Source organism: Penaeus vannamei, chromosome 23 (assembly GCF_042767895.1).
Source record: "Penaeus vannamei isolate JL-2024 chromosome 23, ASM4276789v1, whole genome shotgun sequence".
Classification (NCBI taxonomy): domain Eukaryota; kingdom Metazoa; phylum Arthropoda; class Malacostraca; order Decapoda; family Penaeidae; genus Penaeus; species Penaeus vannamei.
In genome coordinates, this window is record NC_091571.1 from 32,690,729 (window position 1) to 32,710,166 (window position 19,438).

At 40.5% G+C, this 19,438-nt stretch overlaps 1 protein-coding gene across 17 annotated transcripts in view; it reads left to right on the top strand.

The window, feature by feature from the left end:
- Positions 1 to 19,438, top strand: part of LOC113809324 (band 7 protein AGAP004871) — a 1,059,488-nt gene that overhangs the window by 929,125 nt on the left and 110,925 nt on the right. For 14 of the 17 annotated variants that reach the window (XM_070137912.1, XM_070137911.1, XM_070137910.1 and 11 more), the window contains one exon: positions 7,998 to 8,098. In XM_070137912.1, coding sequence (XP_069994013.1) covers positions 7,998 to 8,098 — 101 coding nt within the window. Of the gene's footprint in view, positions 1 to 2,358; positions 2,569 to 7,997; positions 8,099 to 19,438 lie in introns of those variants that run through there. The other 3 variants (XM_070137925.1, XM_070137916.1, XM_070137915.1) reach the window with 3 other exon arrangements.

A 19,438-nucleotide genomic window follows, 5' to 3' on the forward strand; every position in this document is an offset into this window, starting at 1 on the left:
AATGTTATGTGCATGTGTTAGGGCGGGAAGGTATCTCGCATGTGTTGAAGACCTGATAATATATTGTACATTAACATATTTATAAAGTGTCTTGAGGTCTCACGCCAGCGGGCGTTTTAGACCATCTTGACTACCTTGGGAACTTTAACATGACTTTATCTGCCGTTTTTTCTCCCTATGAGAACGTAAGAGGAAACAAACACAGCGCGATGCTATTAACTCTCCACCTTAGAAAGGAAAGCAGTCCATCCGAATCCCTTAACTGCAAATTAATTACCTTATGTTCCGCTTTTATTACGTAACGATACAAAGGTGTAAGAGAACGTCCGTCCCTGTATTCGAGATCGCGTCCACCACCACGAAAGGCCGTGAGATAAGAGATGCTGCACACATTCAGGTTGCTCATGCTGTCTCCACATTATCTTACCCGTAAATCGAGCAATAAACGCCGTCTTATCCACTCCGGAGCAACCCCTAGCCCCTCTCCCCCCCTCCCCCCTCCACCCCGAGTGCTGCGGTGGGAGGAGGGGCCAGGGAGGGAGAAGGGGGTAGGGGAGGGAGCTCCTCCAGATGCTGCAGTGTGTTGAAGCAATATTGCCCAACGCTGGTGTGGCATCGTGCTTAAAATCCCTATTTGCGTGTCGTATATCGCGAATCACGCATGGAATTATGATATTTGGCTTTTTTCTTGAATTGTACATTTCCCTTTACCGAATACGTTTCTTCGAGGAAGGATAAACGTCTTAATTGTTTTTGTTTTTTTTCGGAGGGCTTTTGCTGTCAGAGCGCGAGTTCAGGCGTTGAAGAAGGATGTCATCTTGTCATATCCCCTTTTGAACTATAGAACCGCCCCCTTTTACCAAAATGTTTAGACAAATTTCCTGCCATTGTTGTTTATTTGCACGCATAGACTAGAAATGAGTTACCAAAAAAAAAAAAATAAAAATAAATACTTCTTTAAAAAAAAACAGATCCAGTGAATGATTTCTCTTTTCAGATAAAAGAAGCCAATACTAATGGATCGTTTATGACACATCACCATTGACCACGTGTTTCTTGGAACTTGTCGGTGATACTGCGGGACATATAAACACCCCCCCCCCCCTTCGCTATACCGTTAAGTCAAGGCAGAAAGATGAGAGTGAGTTACCAGATCAAATGACAGACGACTGATCAGAAACCTTTTGTAAAAAAAAAAGTCAAATAAAAACAAAAAAAAAAACACTCGCTTTTGATAGATATAAACGCATGAGCCGCTTAGTGAACGGAAAGAGTAACGAGTGTCATGGAGTGCCCCAGGAAGGAAGAGTTAACAGCTAGAAAAGTCATTTACTGAACGTGACAGCAATCTCTAGTTTCTGATGACTGACAGTGACAGATAACGTGAAACTTGATTCGCAAGTAAAAGTCATTAAAAGGTAAAAAAAAAAAAAAAAAAAATACAACCAATAATAAGATACTCCAAGTAGACTTCCCCCCCAAAAGGAGCTCCGGAGACACTACAGAGAAGAAAACAAAGCTCTGGTCGGCTCACATTCACGCTCACATCCACGCACACTCACAGACCCAAACTTCACTCTCCTCCCACACACGTCTCCACGCACACTGGCGGTCTCACAACTTCGCCGTGCCCGTTCCCCTATATATTAGCCATTTTTCTGGTCACATAAAGCTCCTGTAAATAACTCCTAACGTTGCCTTTATTTGGAGTTTGAGATCATCGAAGTTAACTCTTTGGAGACTACTTTTTTGTGAGATTTTAAGAATCTCGAACAAAATTTGTTGTAATGTAAAATTCAGTAAAAAAAAAAAATCGCTACAGAGAATTTTTTATTTAATTCTTATTTTGGTGCAGGTTTAGCGTCTACCGACATTTCTCTTGCTCATCCTGAATAACCAAATTCATACTAAAGCATATGAGTGAAATTTCCCCTAACCTTTTAACTATTTGCTTCCTCTTTTTTAATTCAAATCTCTTGGAATGACGTAAGCACTGACACATTGCCCTTGGTACATTTGCTGCTACTTGACCAAGAGATAAAAAAAGCAACATGTTTCTCCAGTGTCTGTATCATTGCTTGCTTGTCCTTTCCACCACGAGAGCATTATGCTAGCACGAGGAAATCCTCATCATAACACACCCCAACACCACCATTACACCCGTCAAGGATCGGTTCCCTAACGCACCATCAAACCATCACTGTCACAGCGACTGCCACAGCAACAGCCAACACAGCCTCTCTACCCCCTCCCCCCCTCCCTCCCCCCTCCCCCTCAAAAAAAGTAAACAACATCCCTTCCCCTCCTAGGTCTCCCCCCTCCCTCCTCCCAGACGATACACACGCAACGGCAACAAACAACAGCAACAAACAGCAAACAACAACCTCTCCCTTCCCCGCCCCCTTAAACCTGGCTCAGTAACCTCCCTGAGTATTTTGTAGTGCAAGTGACATACCAAATCAGGCTATATGAAAAAGGTATGCGTCGTATTCCATCTTAGGGCCCCTTGCATGGAGTACCACACGACCAGGAAATCGTCATCCTGCTACGAACTGCACGTGATGTTTCGTAAGTATTTCTTCCACTTCTTCTCTGGACGTGATATCTTCAGTCTCTCTCTCTCTCTATCTCTCTACTTTTCTCTTTCTTTCTTTTTCCCCCGATTTCCGTTTTATTCTCCCCTTCCATTCTTTCTGTGTATTCGTGTGTCCTTGTTTGTTGTTGTTTCGTGTGTTATTTCCCCTTTTGGTGTTGTTCGTTGTGTATTGTGTGTTGATGTGATTATTTCTCTTTTTTCCTTTCTATCCTTTTCTTTCCATGATAAGGCGTTGAAAACCGATTGGTAGATGTTGATGTTCTTTCTTTTTCCTGACGTTTTATCGATGTTTTCTTGGTGTTTTATTTTCTTCCTCTCTTTCTTAGTAGCAACCCTCGACTGCATTTGGGAATGAACATTTATTTGCATATCTTTAATTACCCAAATCTTCCCAGATTTTATATGGTCTATGTGAATGTGAAGACATGAGGATTTCGCACGTACTCATGCATTAGGGAAAAGATTATATGTTTCCTATGTCTTTCCTATTCTTATTAGTCTTTAGATCATATTAGAAATTAGTAGTGATTGTGCATGTTTTGATTATTGACTTTTCTTAATACTGAAAATGTTGTGATGTTAAGGTTGAACACTTTGTTGTGGTTTATGCAGAGCCATATATTGTGTGAGTTTGTTTGTTATTGGTGATGATGATGATAACAATGATGGTATTGATGATGATGAAGAGGAGGAGGATAATGAAATAGAAAATAAGAATTAAGTAGTAGAGTGTAAGCTGTCATTTTAATATGCATGTCTGACCGTAAAAATAATATGATGTAAGGTTGTATGTGTGAATGTGTTTTATGTTTTAATACATGTCTATCTTTCATATAAAGCATACCGGAACAATGAAAAAGGGCAATTAATTCATCAAAAAATATATATATTATGAAAAGGAGGAAAACAAAAATAATGTTCCACAAGAAAGGACCCCATAAGTACGTAGACCCAAGGACCATAAGCCTACGAAAGAAAGTTCAGTCAATCAAAGTAGCCAGCCACTAGAGCTACTGTAGACTAGTAGATTAGACAGGAGTTGAAAAATGACTGCGGGACGAAGAGAGGCCGAAGGAGGAGGCGAAGGATGGACGGAGGCAGGCCAGGGGGAGGGGCCGGCGGGGACGAAGCCTCTGAAAAGAATGATTTGGCAGGTTTTCTTTTCTTTTCTAGTCCAAAAGACCCGAGGCACAATCTCCTTTTACCTGCCTCATCAGACTTCGATGATATGCCGGCCGTGTTTGAATGAAGGGAAGAGAGGCAACCACAATCAGCCTAATGGAACATTAGCCTTGCGCTTGTGCAGTCAACCTCCGTGAAGTTAACTATTATTCAGCGCGGTTTTTCCTTCTTGTTTTTTTGTTTTTCTTTTTCTTGTGCTCTTCCGGTTCCTTTTTCTTCCTTTAAATCCTCCTTGATCTTCGTCTTTTTCTAAATATGTTCTCTCTCTCTCTCTCTCTCTCTCTCTCTCTCTCTCTCTCTCTCTCTCTCTCTCTCTCTCTCTCTCTCTCTCTCTCTCTCTCTCTCTCTCTCTCTCTCTCTCTCCCTCTCCCTCTCCCTCTCCCTCTCCCTCTCCCTCTTCCTCTCTCTCTCTCTCTCTCCCTCTCTCTCCCTCCTCTCTCTCCCTCTCCCTCTCCCTCTCCTTCTCCCTCTCCCTCTCCCTCTCTCTCTCTCTCTCTCTCTACATATATATATATATATATATATATATATATATATATATATATATATATATATATATATATATATATATTATGTTAGCATTTTTTACCACCTCTCCTTTAATTTTCCCAAGTTATCCCTCCATTTATCATTTTCTCCACGTATCTACCTGTCTCTCTCCCCCGCCCCTATATTAATCACCCAAATACACCTCATATCAACCTGCGCCTCCTCCGCGCCCATTCGGCCACCGCGCCCACTCTTCGGCCGCCGTGCATTGCAATCAGATAGAGACCCCGTGCTAAATCAGGGTTGTGATCCTGCACAGTTTCTTAATCAGGATCCAGGAGCTTCTCGGAGGGGATTCCAAGGGCTCTGGCGCGGGATCAGTCGTCTATCCGAGTCTGCTTATGAATGAGACGATTAGGCTCCTCGCGCGTCTGATCTAAGGGCTCGAGGTGAGAGCCGCGATATCATAGACTCTAAGGCGAAGACCCGCATTTCATTTTATTTATCCGGATCCTCTGCGCTTAAGCTGAGCGAAGGGGATTCGACACGCTAGCTTTGGCTGCGCTGCGAGGGTGAGGTAAGCGGCGTTGCAAGCGTTTGTTGCACCTTAGCACGGCTGCAAATATGGGCTGAGGTACACATGCACCGGAGCACTTGGTCGAAACGGAAATGGTTTTGCAGGTAATAATGGTATTTGTTACGAATGAAAGGGTATAGGTATCATTATAAAGATGATTATGAAGAATGATAAAATTGAGGTGATTATGTTATAAGTGGTAAGATTTATATATGATTATGATAATAATGTTAATGACAATAATGATTATAAATAATGACAAAAGTAATAATGATAATGATGATGATAAATAATAACAAAAATAGTCCTGATAATAATGATGATGATAATACTAATAATAATGATAATAATTACAATAGTAATGATTATTATTATTATTATTATTATTATTATTATTATTATTATTATCATCATTAATAATATTAATGATTATCATGATAATAATAAGGATAATTAAAATGACCATGAAAATAACAACAACAACAATAATAACAATGATAATGACGATGACTGATAATGACAATGATAAGGATGATAATGATAGAAACAATGAAAATAATTATGATATTAATCAAGATCATAATTGTGATAATAATAATAGCAATGAGGATAATAACAATAAGATAACAGTAATGATAATGATAATAGTGATAATAACTAACAATAGATAATTATAATAATGATAAATGTAATAACAGTAGTAATAATAATATCATGATGATAATAGTAATAATAACAACAATAATAATGGCGATTATAATAATGATAATAGCAATAATGATAATGATGATTATAAAAGCAATGATAATAGCAACAATATTTATTTGATATTGGTGACAATAATATGAAAAATCTACTTTGTACATATTAAAGAAGTATCAACAAAGATAGAGATTGGGAAAAAAGAGTAAGAGGGAGAAAGAGAGAGAACAAAACGAACGAGAGGAGAAAGTCAAAGAAAGTGGGAAAGAGAGAGATGAGAGAACCAGACAGAGATTACCATTTCTTGAACTGTGGTAAAAGTCGCTGGTGTCCTCCTACGAGAGCGGCGCAGGAGTATAAGGTATTGTAGTCAAGTAGGAAAAAGCTGGTATTTTAACGAAACCTTTTCAGATTGTGAAGGAGAGTGCAGGAGGAGTATGCTCTGAGGAGGAGTGTTATTCAGGGCGTGGACTCGAGGCATACGTACATGATGTCAGGCTTCAGATGCTGGGAGAGTTACTGATTTTTTTCTCTCTCTCTTTGTTTTTCTTTTTTTGTGTGTGGTTTGTAAGCCGGGAAAGTATGAGGCTGAGGATGTGATATACAAATGAGGAGAGAGGTAAACATGATGAAAATAGTATGAAGAGGGGAAGAAGATGAGACCAAAAAGAGGGGGAGAAGAGAACCATGAGATAACGAACAATCTGTCAGAAAAGTTATGACCCCCCCCCCCAAAAAAAAAAGAAAGGGAAAGAAAAAAAGTTTGTAATGAAAACTGTAAGTAATCAAAGTTTCGTTTCTCTTCAAGGGTGTGATAAGTCATGTTTTATCTCAGGCGTAACCATATTCGCGAAAATAGTTTGCAAAAACGAAACCTCTCTCACTCTCTCTCTCTCTCACTCTCTCCCATTCCCTCTTATATTTACGCGTTTATATGAAGCAGTACACAATGGTATTGGTACGGTCAATAGTATTGTTTTCCGTTAGTGCCGCAGATAACACACAGATCTCTTTTGGCCTCATTCTTTGAATTACTATTTTCGTCCGTGTCTCTTTGTGCGCCAGTTTGATCTACTGCAGTGTGCGTGAATGTGGGTGTTCGTGTTTTTGGTCCGTATTTTATTTCAGGCGCTGCACTCTTTCAGTACAGTGTACATTTGTATATATGCATGTTTCCTCTTTGAGATTTTGTACAAGAGCATGCCTTTTAGCATACTGTTTAAGTTTAAATGTTTGTGTTGTATTTAAAGGGTAAGTACATGGTATATTTGGCTGTACTTATGAATATATATGCATGGATTAGAGTTGATTTCGAAACTAGAATTGGCTATACTAGGATTAGTAAGATAAAGTTGTATTATCATGTTTCTGTTAAATTTATAAGTGTACAATATTATTATTATCACCTCTTATTGCTATAGATGTAACACAGTTATTTCGATCCTTTAGATTAAGCGATTTGATTATATATTTTTAAGTTATTCACTACCCTTAAGAAGAAATAAACAGCGCCAAACCTCGCTGTCTACTTCCTCTAAAGCGAAAGAATCCCGGGGTTAAACAGAAGACGAAAATGCAAGAAAAGAGAACGAAAGAAAGAAAGAAAACAATAGTTCGAGTTCCTTGTACCCTTGATACACATTTATTGGGCCTTGGAGAGTTGGAAGTAATTTGGAAGATTACTTTGAGCAATTTTACACTCTCTATTTGTTTGTCTTTTACTGCTTTAGTTCTCTAACGCTGGTGCAAATGTTAGCAGATTCATCACCGGGTGACCTTATCTGCGGAGAATACCCGGATGTAAACGACATGACTTGACACGCGCGGGTTTCGTGTAAATCGCCCGAGGATTCTTTCGTGAAAACTAGTGGATGTGTTTTATATGCGTATATGTATATTTGTATATATAAGCATATATATATATATATATATATATATATATATATATATATATATATATATATATATATATATATATATGTATATTTGTATATATAAGCATATATATATATATGCATGTATGTATATATATATATATATATATATATATATATATATATATATATGCATGTATGTATATATGCATCTATGTATGTATATGCACACATTCACAATGCATTATTTAGTTATACAGCTGCAGTTTGTATAGATATCTATATGTTATCTGTTATTCAATATGATTCTAAATTTGAAGGTTCTAGTTGAATTAAAAGCGTTTACGTAATTTCAGAAAAAACAGTGTGATATAGAATAAAGATAACAATAAAGGAAAGGGCTACTTTTACTCTAGGGCTAGATAAGACAGAGAATTTCAATTTAATTTCAATGTTCAGCATAGCACTTTCATATTTGCTCTACATTCACGTAAATGGAATAGGAATTAGACCTTTATAGACTGACTATGACCGCGGAAGCCATTCGAACCAGCTGACTGACTCACTCTCTCTACAGCTAACCCCGAGGGCCCTGGATGCTGCGCAATCGTTCTTACTATCATCTCCTACCTTCTCATCATCGCTACTTTCCCGTTCTCACTATGCATGTGCATCAAGGTAAGTGCGAGTCTTAAGATGCCGTTTTAAAATTAAAAGTATTTTTCATTTGTATTTTTTTTTTCTTTTTTTTTTTTTTAGGGGGGAGGGGAGGGTTAAATAAGGGGTAATATAGGGGAGAAATCAGGGAAGGGGGGATTTAAAGAGAAAAGCAGGCAAAGGGGAATCTGATGAGGAGAGTCTTATGATGCCGTCTTAAGATTAAGTATTTTTCATTCGTATTTTCTTTTTTTTAGGGGGGAGGGAAGGGTTAAATAAGGGGTAATATAGGGAGAGAAATCAGGTAAGGGGGATTTAATGAGAAAAGCAGGCAAAGGGGAATCTGATGAGGAAAGCAGGCAAAGGGGAAAAGCAGGGAGGGGTAAGCAGAGGGAAACAGGGATGGGAGGGGGGGGGGGGTATTCCGGGTACGAGAGGAAGAAGGAAGGATCTCATCCGCTGAAATAAAAGGTTATTGTTACGGGATTTCACTTCATTACGTTGCATTGGATATTGCAAATTCTTTTTCCGGTGATCATGGACTGGGAAAAGGGAATATAGGCGTATTATTGTTGAGCAATTTTTTTTTCTAATATGAATCGACTTTTGATGAATAGAGAGCGCCTAGTTATTATGCAGATTACGCTAATTAGGATCTGAAAATATTCAAGTTCGAATCGGCTACGACAATTTTTTTTTTTTTTTTTTTTTTTTTTTGAGGGGGGGGGATACAGGTAAGCTTTTATCTCTTGTGTGTTAATGGATATTATTTTCGATAAAATAAAACATTTAAGGGAAAGTAATAGATGATTGGAATGACAAGGATAAACCAGATAACAAGAAGCCGATATACTTAGCATTAATTCCGGTTATAAAAGTCTACGGAATGGCAACCCGCATTTAACTTCTTTTTTGTGAGGTGCGCGCAATCTCAAGATACTATAGTTAATTAAATAGCTAATGTTTCAAATTTCAATAAATGGACAAATATAGATAGCAAAAAATGTAAATAATCATCATACCTATAATTTGATGTTTTATAGAATACTGTCCAGCTTTTAGCAATGAATTGTGTCATTCTGAGGAGAAAATAGACAAATACCGAATGCTTGTTGTTGATGCTGCTCGCCTCGCCGCGGGCGGGCGAAGAAAGCTTGAGCTCCGCGAACTCGGCCGCTGGTTATTGCGACCGCACCTGTGTCGGGATTAACTTGTTTGTCCAACTTCGCACCGTTATGTTTATTCATGGAGTCCGAGAGGACCAGTCGGCGACAATTCGAGGAAAGGATATGCGGCTGGGCGGTTATCTTTAGTCGCGATTTGAAATAAATTTATGCATATGAATGCATATACACACACGCGTGCACGCACGCACGCGCACACACACACACACACACACACACACACACACACACACACACACACACACACACACACACACACACACACACACACACACACACACACACACACACATACACACACACAAACACATACACACACACACACACACACACACACACACACACACACACACACACACACACACACACACACACACACACATACATACACACACACATACATACACACACACACACACACATATACACACACATATATACACACACACACATACACACACACACACACACACACACACACACACACACACACACACACACACACACACACACACACACACACACACACACACACACATATACACACACATATATACACACACACACATACACACACACACACACACACACACACACACACACACACACACACACACACACATACATACACACACACATACATACACACACACATACACACACACACAAACACACGTGGGTGTGTATATGGATGTATCCTTGTATATATATCTATATATATGTTGTAGGAATTTTAGATGTGTCTGGATATATGCCCTCGGTGGTGCTGTGTACATAAATTCTGTACTGCAGCTGATTTACATATATCCATCCAACATTTTTTCTAATCGTTCAACTGCAAATAGAAAAAAAACATTCCGTCGCCGGGGAGTGTCATGAAACGAACGAATCACAAGTAAAAAAAAACAAACAGCAACGCTCACGCACGCGCGCACTTTCGCACGCACGCTCTCAAACAGAAATGAACCCTGATTCGGCCGAGAAAAGGTCAACAGGAAAGGGACACGGGCGAGGGCTAGCTATCAGGGAACTCACACAAAGGTCAAGGTCGAATAGGAAACTTCAAATAGTCAGAGGGAAGGCAATGTTCCGTGGGCGTGAGCGTGTGTTTGCGTGTGCGTGTGCGTGTGTGACTTTGAGAGAAAGGTAAATAGATGGAGAAAGAGAGAGAAATTGGAGGGAGAAGGGAGAGGGAAAAAACAGATTTATAAGCAAAGTAACAGAAATGTGCCGAGAACGTACATTAGATAGAATAAAAGTCGGAAATTATAAGATATTAATTGAAAACGTTAATAAATGCCAGAAAGCATAAATCACACAGAAAAAAAACGAGAGATAGGAGAAATGGATGCCAGATACCAGTCAATCACGGGATTCAATCGCGTTTAGAGATTGCAGCCTGCACTGACTCGTTTATTACTTTTGATATTATATCCTTTTCAATCCTGTATTTGAACAGTTGCATTGCACAGCTGTTAGATAGATCCTCTTCCCTATCAATAATCAAGAGTTTATATCAATAAATACTTGGGGACATACAGTTAGGAGGGTTAGTTGATAGAGTTGGAAGAGAGAGAGAGAGAGAGAGAGAGAGAGAGAGAGAGAGAGAGAGAGAGAGAGAAGGAGAGAAGGAGAGAGAGAGGGAGGGGGAGAGAGAGAGAGAAAGTGAGTGAGTGAGTGAGAGAGATAGAGAGAGAGATTCGCTCATTATGCAATATATTTCATCCGAGATACAATATCTTTTCACGTGGTCCAATATGCGGGCCTTTTATCCAAAATATATTGTAATGCATGTATTTCTAATTCTCTCTCCCTCCCTCAAGAGAGTTGGTACGAGAGAAGCTGAAAGATAAAGATAGATAGATTGAAAGAGAAGAAGAGGAATAGAGAGAAAGTTTGTGGAGAGGATAAGGGATATGATAAGGGAAAGAGAGGAGAAGAAAAGGTGAAAAAGAAGGAGAGAGGGCGGGAGAAAGAAAGGGAGTAAGAAAAGGGAAAGGGAGAGAGAGAGAGAGAGAGAAAGATATATATATATATGTATATATATATATATATATATATATATATATATATATATATATATATATATAGAGAGAGAGAGAGAGAGAGAGAGAGAGAGAATGAAATAGAATAGGAAGAGAAAAAAATAAAAAAAAATAAAGAAGGATCATAAGAAAGAGAGGGAAAAAAGCAAAGCAAAGATACAATCCAAGAAACAGAGAGGACAGAAAAATACTGCCATTTTGTTTTATCTGCCCAATTTCACCCCAAGGAGGATAATTGTTGATTCAAAGATGATTGAGTTAGATTGCTTTTCTTTCGGCCGCTTCCTGTTATCGGAAGAGGAGGACCGATTATATACTTTCCTCGGGAGAGCGGAAGGCAGTTGTACTTATATGTTATTAGCAGGGAATTTGGCCTTTATGTCCGGTTATTATTAGGGATTTTTTGTAGTTTTATGTCCGGTTATTGATAGGGAATTTTAGATTTATGCCCGGTTAGTACTAGGGATTTTTTTTAGCTTTATGCCCAATTATTACTAGGAAATTTTCGTTGTATGCTCGGTTATTACCATGGATTTTTTTCACTTTTATATCCAGTTATTACTAGGGAAATTTTAGTTTTATATCCGGTTATTACTAGGGATTTTTTTTTTTAGCTTTATGCCCGGTTATTACAAGGGATTTTTTTTAGGGATTTTTTTTAGCGTTATGCCCGGTTATTATTAGGGAATTTTAGCTCTATGTAAGTTATGTGTGGAAAATTTTAGCTCTCTGTAGGTTATATGTGGGGAATCTTAGCTCTATGTATGTTAATAGATAATGTTAACTTTATCGAAGTTTATCTTCTTATAACTGTATCATTATCAGAATTGGTATTGGTTCTTGTTGTTCTGATCATTATTCTAATCATGCAGTTACGAGTCCTGCTGTTTGATCAGTATTTGTATGTGCGTCTGTGTGTGTGTGTGAGAGGAGAGAGAGAGAGAGAGAGAGAGAGAGAGAGAGAGAGAGAGAGAGAGAGAGAGAGAGAGAGAGAGAGAGAGAGAGAGAGAGAGAGAGAGAGCCGGACAGAATGCAAGAGGGAGGGAGAGAGAGAGAGAGAGAGTGATTATATTTTTTAAAAATGAATACGAGAAGAGGTTCATTGAGCCAGATACGCCAACAACGAACCAAATAACCATACATCGTTATGAAAAATATTAGGGTAAAGTATATCATTATAAGCGATGAGAACATACAGGTGTTCCGGAGCTCAATGGAAAGGATTTATCATAGGGTCAGCATTTTAATTTCCACATCCGCCATAATAACCAACAGCGAAACTCACTTGTTCGGCTGTTTGAATAAAGTTGCTCAGTTTTCGTAACTCGGGGTATGTACTCTGCTTTATGATGTTTGTTCTGAATTAAATATTAGCGAAACAAATAGAAATCCTGAGTAAAAAGAATAAATGAGCGTTATTCATATCGGAATGCCAGACCGTTCGTTGCGTTTATAGAGGAGATGCTATCGACTCGACCGGGAGTAATTGAAGTGATTTCGGAGAACCAGTCGATAGCTATTCCCGTATCATTTGTAAAAAAAAAAAAGGGGGGGGGGAAAGAAGTTTGTCATTTGTGGTATAAAATAGCTCGGATTTCAACATTAACGTCGATCATTGAGGGTTTAATGATCGTACTTTGTCATTAGTGGGAGCAACTTTGCCTTGAATCGCAACAGTGGGTTATCTGTTGAAACCAGATTGTTCTTTTTCTGTTGCTGGTTTGAACGTAAAATTTCCCCTCTTTTCGTGATTTCGTCGGTTGAGGGAAATGAAAAGAGTCGTTAGAGGAATGATCATTTCGTTCGTGTAGACAGAGGTAGTGTATATTGATCGTGTTTATGAAGATATGCTATATATGTGGTTTATGAATATGTGTATGTTAATGTGAGTGTGTATGTGTCTGCGTGTGTATATGTGGGCGTGTGCAGTTATAAAGGTTGGTCATTCAATATGCAAATTCCAGCCTCGACCCGGAATCTTTTTTCGATAATTCTTCCCCCCAAACATTTTAGCATTATATTACAGCATTCGCGATTTTTGCTCTAATATTTTTCTCTCTTACTCTCCCTTTCCATAACAAGATAACACTGTCCTCTTCAAATGACCTTTAACAACTATCAGTATTACATAATCTTCGATCCCTACAACCCAACAACCGCATTTTAAAATCCTCATCACACATACCAGATCAAAATATTTTCATATCACATTGCAACTAAAACTAAACAGAACGACGGGAGGGAAGCGAAGAGGCAGCCACATATGTCAGATTACCACCCAGAGAGGCCTAATTTAGGACCATTATGGCCATTTCCGGGGGTCCAATAAGAAATGTTTTGTTTTCCGATAACTATCCACCAAGAGATGTTGGGTTGTTAGTGTGTTCGACCAGTAGGAATCAAATTAAGCTATTTTAGCCCTTGTACGCCCCGTGGAGAAGGATTATGATGATATTATTATAATTTTGTCGTCCTGTTTTTCCGTTTATTTTTTCATGTTTATCTATAAGTGGTTGCTTCACAAATATTTTGTCATAAAATTGTTATATTATATGTCTCCTTGTTAGCTTTGCACTGTTGAGGCTCTATTTTCGTTTTCATGTTTAATGGAAAATATTTGAGATGTTTCTTAGATAGACTTACATTGTGTGAATAGATTGGTAAAAAAAATATATTGTATATACTGCACTGTGAATAGATAGATCAAGAGTTAGGTTTACTGTATCCGCGCGCGCGTGTGTGTACGAGAGAGAGAAAGAAAGAAAGAAAGAAAGAGAAAGAGAGAGAGATGCTTGTATCTGTGTGTATGTACGTATATGTGTGTGTATGTGTAATGTGCATCGATCCACAGGACCCATTCACAGGATAATGGGGAGTCCTTTTTTATGGAAGGAGCGGGAGTTGCACCGTCGGCTGGATCTTCTCTGTGATTTGAAGATTTTCTAATTTCTTTTTTCCTGGTCTCTTCCTGGCCATTATGTTAAGTAACTGTGGGAAAGATGGAATAGGGGAAGGAGGGAGGGATAAAGAAAAAGGAAAAGGGAAGAAGAGAAAGGCAAAGGGAAAGGGAGGAGGAAGGGAGGGCAACAGCGAGGGAGGAAGGGAGGAAAGGAAAAGGAAGTGAAAGAAAAAGAAAGAATGAAAATGAGAGCAAGGTGGGACAGAAGTAATTACTATGTCAAGGGAAACGTAAAGGCAAAGGAACACTAAAAGAGAAGAATATGAGAGTAATGGAAAACAGAAATAATAGAAGGCGAAAAGGAATGAGAAAAGTTGTGCACTTTTAAAAGAAAAGAGAAACGCAGGGAACCGGAAACAATGAGTTATTTACAGTGAAATGAATAGTGAAAGAAAGATAAACGAAGAAGTGAAGGAGAGACAGAGAGGAGATGAATGCGGAGAAAGACACGAAGATAACCGGACAGGCTTAAAACCCGAGCAGGCAAGAGTCATAATAACTGATTTTGCTTCCAATGCGTTAAGGAAACTGCCAATAAATGCACTTAACTGTGTCCTTAGCACCAGTTCAATGGTTTACGACCTCTTTAACGGACATTTATTTGACGCGAGCCAAGTAGCACATCGGTAGGATTTTAACCCGGCGAGAAGAATTACGTCTCGAGTCTCCTATCTTGTTGGGCAGCTTGTTGGGATCTCCTTTTGATTCCGTCGCCGTCGCTGTCGTTCGAACGCAGGTGGCACGTGCGTACCCCTTTTACCCTTGTTCTCTTTTCTTTGCTGCCCAACTTGCCTATAACTTGCCTTTCTCTTTTTTCTTTCTTTTTATGTTTAGTCTGTTTTAGGGTTTCTCCGAAATTTGTGAGGATTCTTTGATTATTTACGTGTGATCGTTTCGTACCTTGAGAGCGTGTATTCTACCCAATTTCCTCTTCGGCATCGTCTTAATCTTCATGTTTATCTTCGCCTTCGTCTTCAGTTCTCTCTCTCTATCTTTCCTTGCCGTCACATTCTCAAACCAGGGCTAGGACTATCGCGCTGAAGAAAGAGGATTAGAAACGAGCTTTGTAATTAGTTCGTTACTGGGATTTTCTTCCACAGGATCAATCCCCTGTAGAGGTTTTTCTCCTTCTTTTCCGTCGTCTCTCGCGGATTTACCTACGAGCATTTAAGCCGAGAAGGATGCTGGCTTTGATACCTCCTAAGGCGCTGCTAAGTATTTTTTCTCTCTCTCTCTCTCTTGCTCTCTCTTTCTCTCTCGACTTTTCTAATTTCGTATTTAATGGCTTTCTTTCTTCGTTTCCTGCCTTTCTCATTTTCTGTCTTCCTCTTCGTATCTCTTTTCTTAGTTGTGTTATTTTCCTGTTTCTTGGCTTTCTTTCTTCTTTTCTGTCTTCCTCTTCGTATCTCCTTTCTTAGGTGTTGTGTTATTTTCGTTCCTTGGCTTTCTTTCTTCGTTTCCTGTCTTTCCTTTTTGTATCTCCTTCCTTGGGTGTTGTGTTATTCTCTTGTTCTCATTTTCCCTAATTAGGATCCTCGTATTTCTGATTCCGCGTTTCTCGAACTCAAGAGCCATAAAATGAAGTTGGTATTTTTTTATGAAGCTGATGGAGTAACTTCCTACCTTTCTTTTTGACTATTGAATCAGTCGACCCTTCTCGCTTTCCATTCCGCCCTCTCTCTTTCCATTTCCCTTTATTGGTTTTGTTCTGGTTATTCCTTTCCGCCTCTGTTTCTATTTTTTCTGGTTTTATTTTTTTTCTGTTTACTTATTTTTATATTGTGGTATGTTAAATTCATGATTGTATTCTCCCTCCTCCATCTATCTACATCACCCTCTCACTCCTCTCCCCTCCCCTCCTTCCTTCCCTTCTCTCCCTCCTTCACTCCCTCCTCTCCCATCTTCCCTCTCTCCTCTCCCCTCCTTCCTTCCCTCCTCTCCCTTCCTTCCCTCCCTCCTCTCCCCATTGTCCCTCTCTCCTCTCCCCTCCTTCCTTCCCTCCCTCCTCTCCCCTCCCCTCCTACCTTCCCTCCTCTCCCCTCCTTCCTTCCCTCCTTTCCCCTCCATCCCTCCCTCCTCTCCCCTCTTCCCTCCCCTCCTCTCCCCTCCTTCCTTCCCTCCAGTTCCCTCCGACTCCCTCCTCTCCCCTCCTTCCTTCCCTCCTCTCCCCTCCATCCCTCCCTCCTCCCCTCCTCCCCCCTCTCATGCCATCCCTGCCGGCCGCCCATCAGGAGGTGGAGAGTAATTGAAGTGGGTTATCATGTCGACGCTTAAATGTCACAAGTCCATCAGATAAGCCCATTCCTATTCCCATTCCCCCCATTCCCAATCCTCTTTCCCCCTCCGCCCCCATTCCCACTCCTCTTTCCCCCACCGCTCCTCATTCCCAGTCCTCTTCCCCCTCCGCCCCTCATTCCCGATCCTCTTCCCCCTCCTCCCATTCCCGATACTCTTCCCCCGGCCCCCATTCCCAGCTTTCATACCCCCCTCCTCGCCTCCCATTCGCAGTCCTCTTCTCTCTCCCCGCCCCCATTCCCACACCTCTTCCCCCTCCCCCCATTCCCAGTCCTCTCCACCTGCCCCCAATTCCCAGTCCTCCCCCCTGCCCCCCCACTCCTCTTCCCCCCTACCGCTCCCCCCATTCCCAATCCTCTTCCCCCCACCCCCCCAACCCCACCCACCATCCCTTGCTCCTTCCGGCCCACCGTGTGTTATCAGTCATCACGGGGCGTCCTCCAGGTGACGGGAATGGACGCGAAGAACACTGAGGCAGAGACATCGGGGGCTCGCAGGGTCGAAGACTGAGGTCCTTCTTCTTTAAGCGTGACGTTGAGGCCTTTTGAGGGTCGGAGGAGTAGGAGAGGGCGCTCTGGAAGGAGTTTTTTTTATTATTATTTAAGTTCTTGCTGCTGTTATTATTATTATTATGTTATTATTTGTTTTGTTGTTATCATCATCATTTTCGTTATCTTTTTCACTATTATTGTTATGATTCTTGTTATTACTGTTATCGTATCATCATCATTATTGTTTTTATAACTGTTTGGATGTTTCATTTTGGTTTTGTGCTTTATTTGTATGCGTATATCGCTCGAATGGTTTCTTGAGGATAAGTCTCGTTATTGCGATCTCTCTCTCTCTCTCTCTCTCTCTCTCTCTCTCTCTCTCTCTCTCTCTCTCTCTCTCTCTCTCTCTCTCTCTCTCTCTCTCTCTCTCTCTGTATGTGTGTGTGTGTGCGTGCGTGTGCGTGTGTGTGTGCGTGTGCGCGTGTGTGGGATTGTGTGTGTGTGTGCAGATATAAACAAATAAATATATAAAAATGTATATATATATATATATATATATATATATATATATATATATATATATATATATCCTTCCTCTTCCTCCTGCCCACAAAATAAAGAATGAAGATAATAAGCGGCAAAGAAGACTGCCGCTGTGACTTCTCTATCCGAGAATAATTGGCAAAAGTTTGAGCGAAGATTTCTTTGAAAATAAAGAGAAAGAAAGAGAGAGAAAAAGAGATAATTCCGACCGAATGCTGCGCAAGAAGTCTGAGTATTTTCTCCTTACGAAAGAGAGAGCTCTGACCTCCGTGATAAGGTTGTGTGCATAAGGAAATAAAAGGAGATAGATAGGATGGAAGGAGGAAAGGTCAGGCAGATAAGCAAATGAAGGAGTCGTTAGATTAGGGATGAAGAGGGAGGGAGAGAGAGCGAGAGAGAGAGAGAGTGGGAGAGATGACATTACCGAGATAATAAGAATAACAGAAAGAAGAGGAAAAGAGGATAAAACGAATGTAAGAAAATGCGAGAAGAGAAACAGGAGATAGAACTAAAATTTACTGTAATGATTTTTGCGTCAGATTCAGCGACCGGAAGGGGAAGTAATGTACCTGAAATTACTTCTTAACGTCACTCCTTTATATGTGTGTGTGTGTGCGTATACGCTTGCATGTGCACGTATGTGTACGGGTGTGCATAATCGCAGCCGACGCGCCCCCAACCGCCTTCACTCCATCCCATCAGCCGCCCCACGGAAGCCACCGCCAGCTCCTTCTCAACAAATATTTACAACACATGAAATTGAATGATTTCCACCAAGACAAGTTTGACCTCGGCGGTTGATAAGGTCTGGCGGGGGTCAAAAAACTTCCTGAGTGGGGGCAAAGGGGGAAGTGGGGAGGGGAGGAGGGAGAGTGCGAGAGGAAAGGAGGAGGAGGAGGGTGAATAGAGGAGGACGGGAGGATAAAAGGAAGGCGGGGAAGGAGGAGGAGAGGGGAGAAGTGCAGGATGGGGAAGGAGAGGGTAGAAGTGGGGAAGGAGGGAGGAGAGGGGAACAATAGGGAGGCGAAGGGGGAAGAGGGGAGGGTAGGGTGAGGGGAGACGTTTTTACTATTAGAGTGGGGGAAGATTGGGCGATGGAGGAGCGACGGAAAGGGAGGAATATCGAGAGAAGAGGAGAAAATGCAGTGCGTGGAAGATGATGAAGGGCGATAATGAAGATTGAGAGATAATGAGCAAGAGAAGATGGGTATGTAATGAAATTAGGAAAATATTCAGCCTGCTTTTTCTTTTCCCTTTTTTTGCACAGATTAAGGCAAAGAAAATGGGGATGAAGGAAGATGTAAAGCGATTTAATCCCTCAAGCAGACGGCGGATGCTTCTTCGCAGGCAACATTGCTTGGGCGAAAAGTTGACTGAAAAGATTAACTCTGCGCCGTGTTTGTTTGTTGCATATATTTTCCATATTCTCTGTGTGTGCGTTTTTCTTGCAGGTCTTTTCATATTTATCGTGTTCATATCTGTTATTTATTTATTTATTTATTTTTATTTTTTGTCATCCTTTTATCTCTCTCAGATATCAGTATTATATAACAAGGGAGAAAAAAAAGTATATATATTTTGCACTATGACCCAAGCTGCTAAAAAGGCTGAGCTGTGGAAGAGCGAGGAGCCAGTAATGGGGAGACACTCGACCCCGTCTCTTGCGCTCTCTCTCTCTCTCTCTCTCTCTCTCTCTCTCTCTCTCTCTCTCTCTCTCTCTCTCTCTCTCTCACTCACTCACTCACTCACTCACTCACTCACTCTCTCTCTCTCTCTCTCTCTCTCTCTCTCTCTCTCTCCCTCTCTCTCTCTTTCTCTCTTTTTTTCTCTCTCTCTCCTTCTCT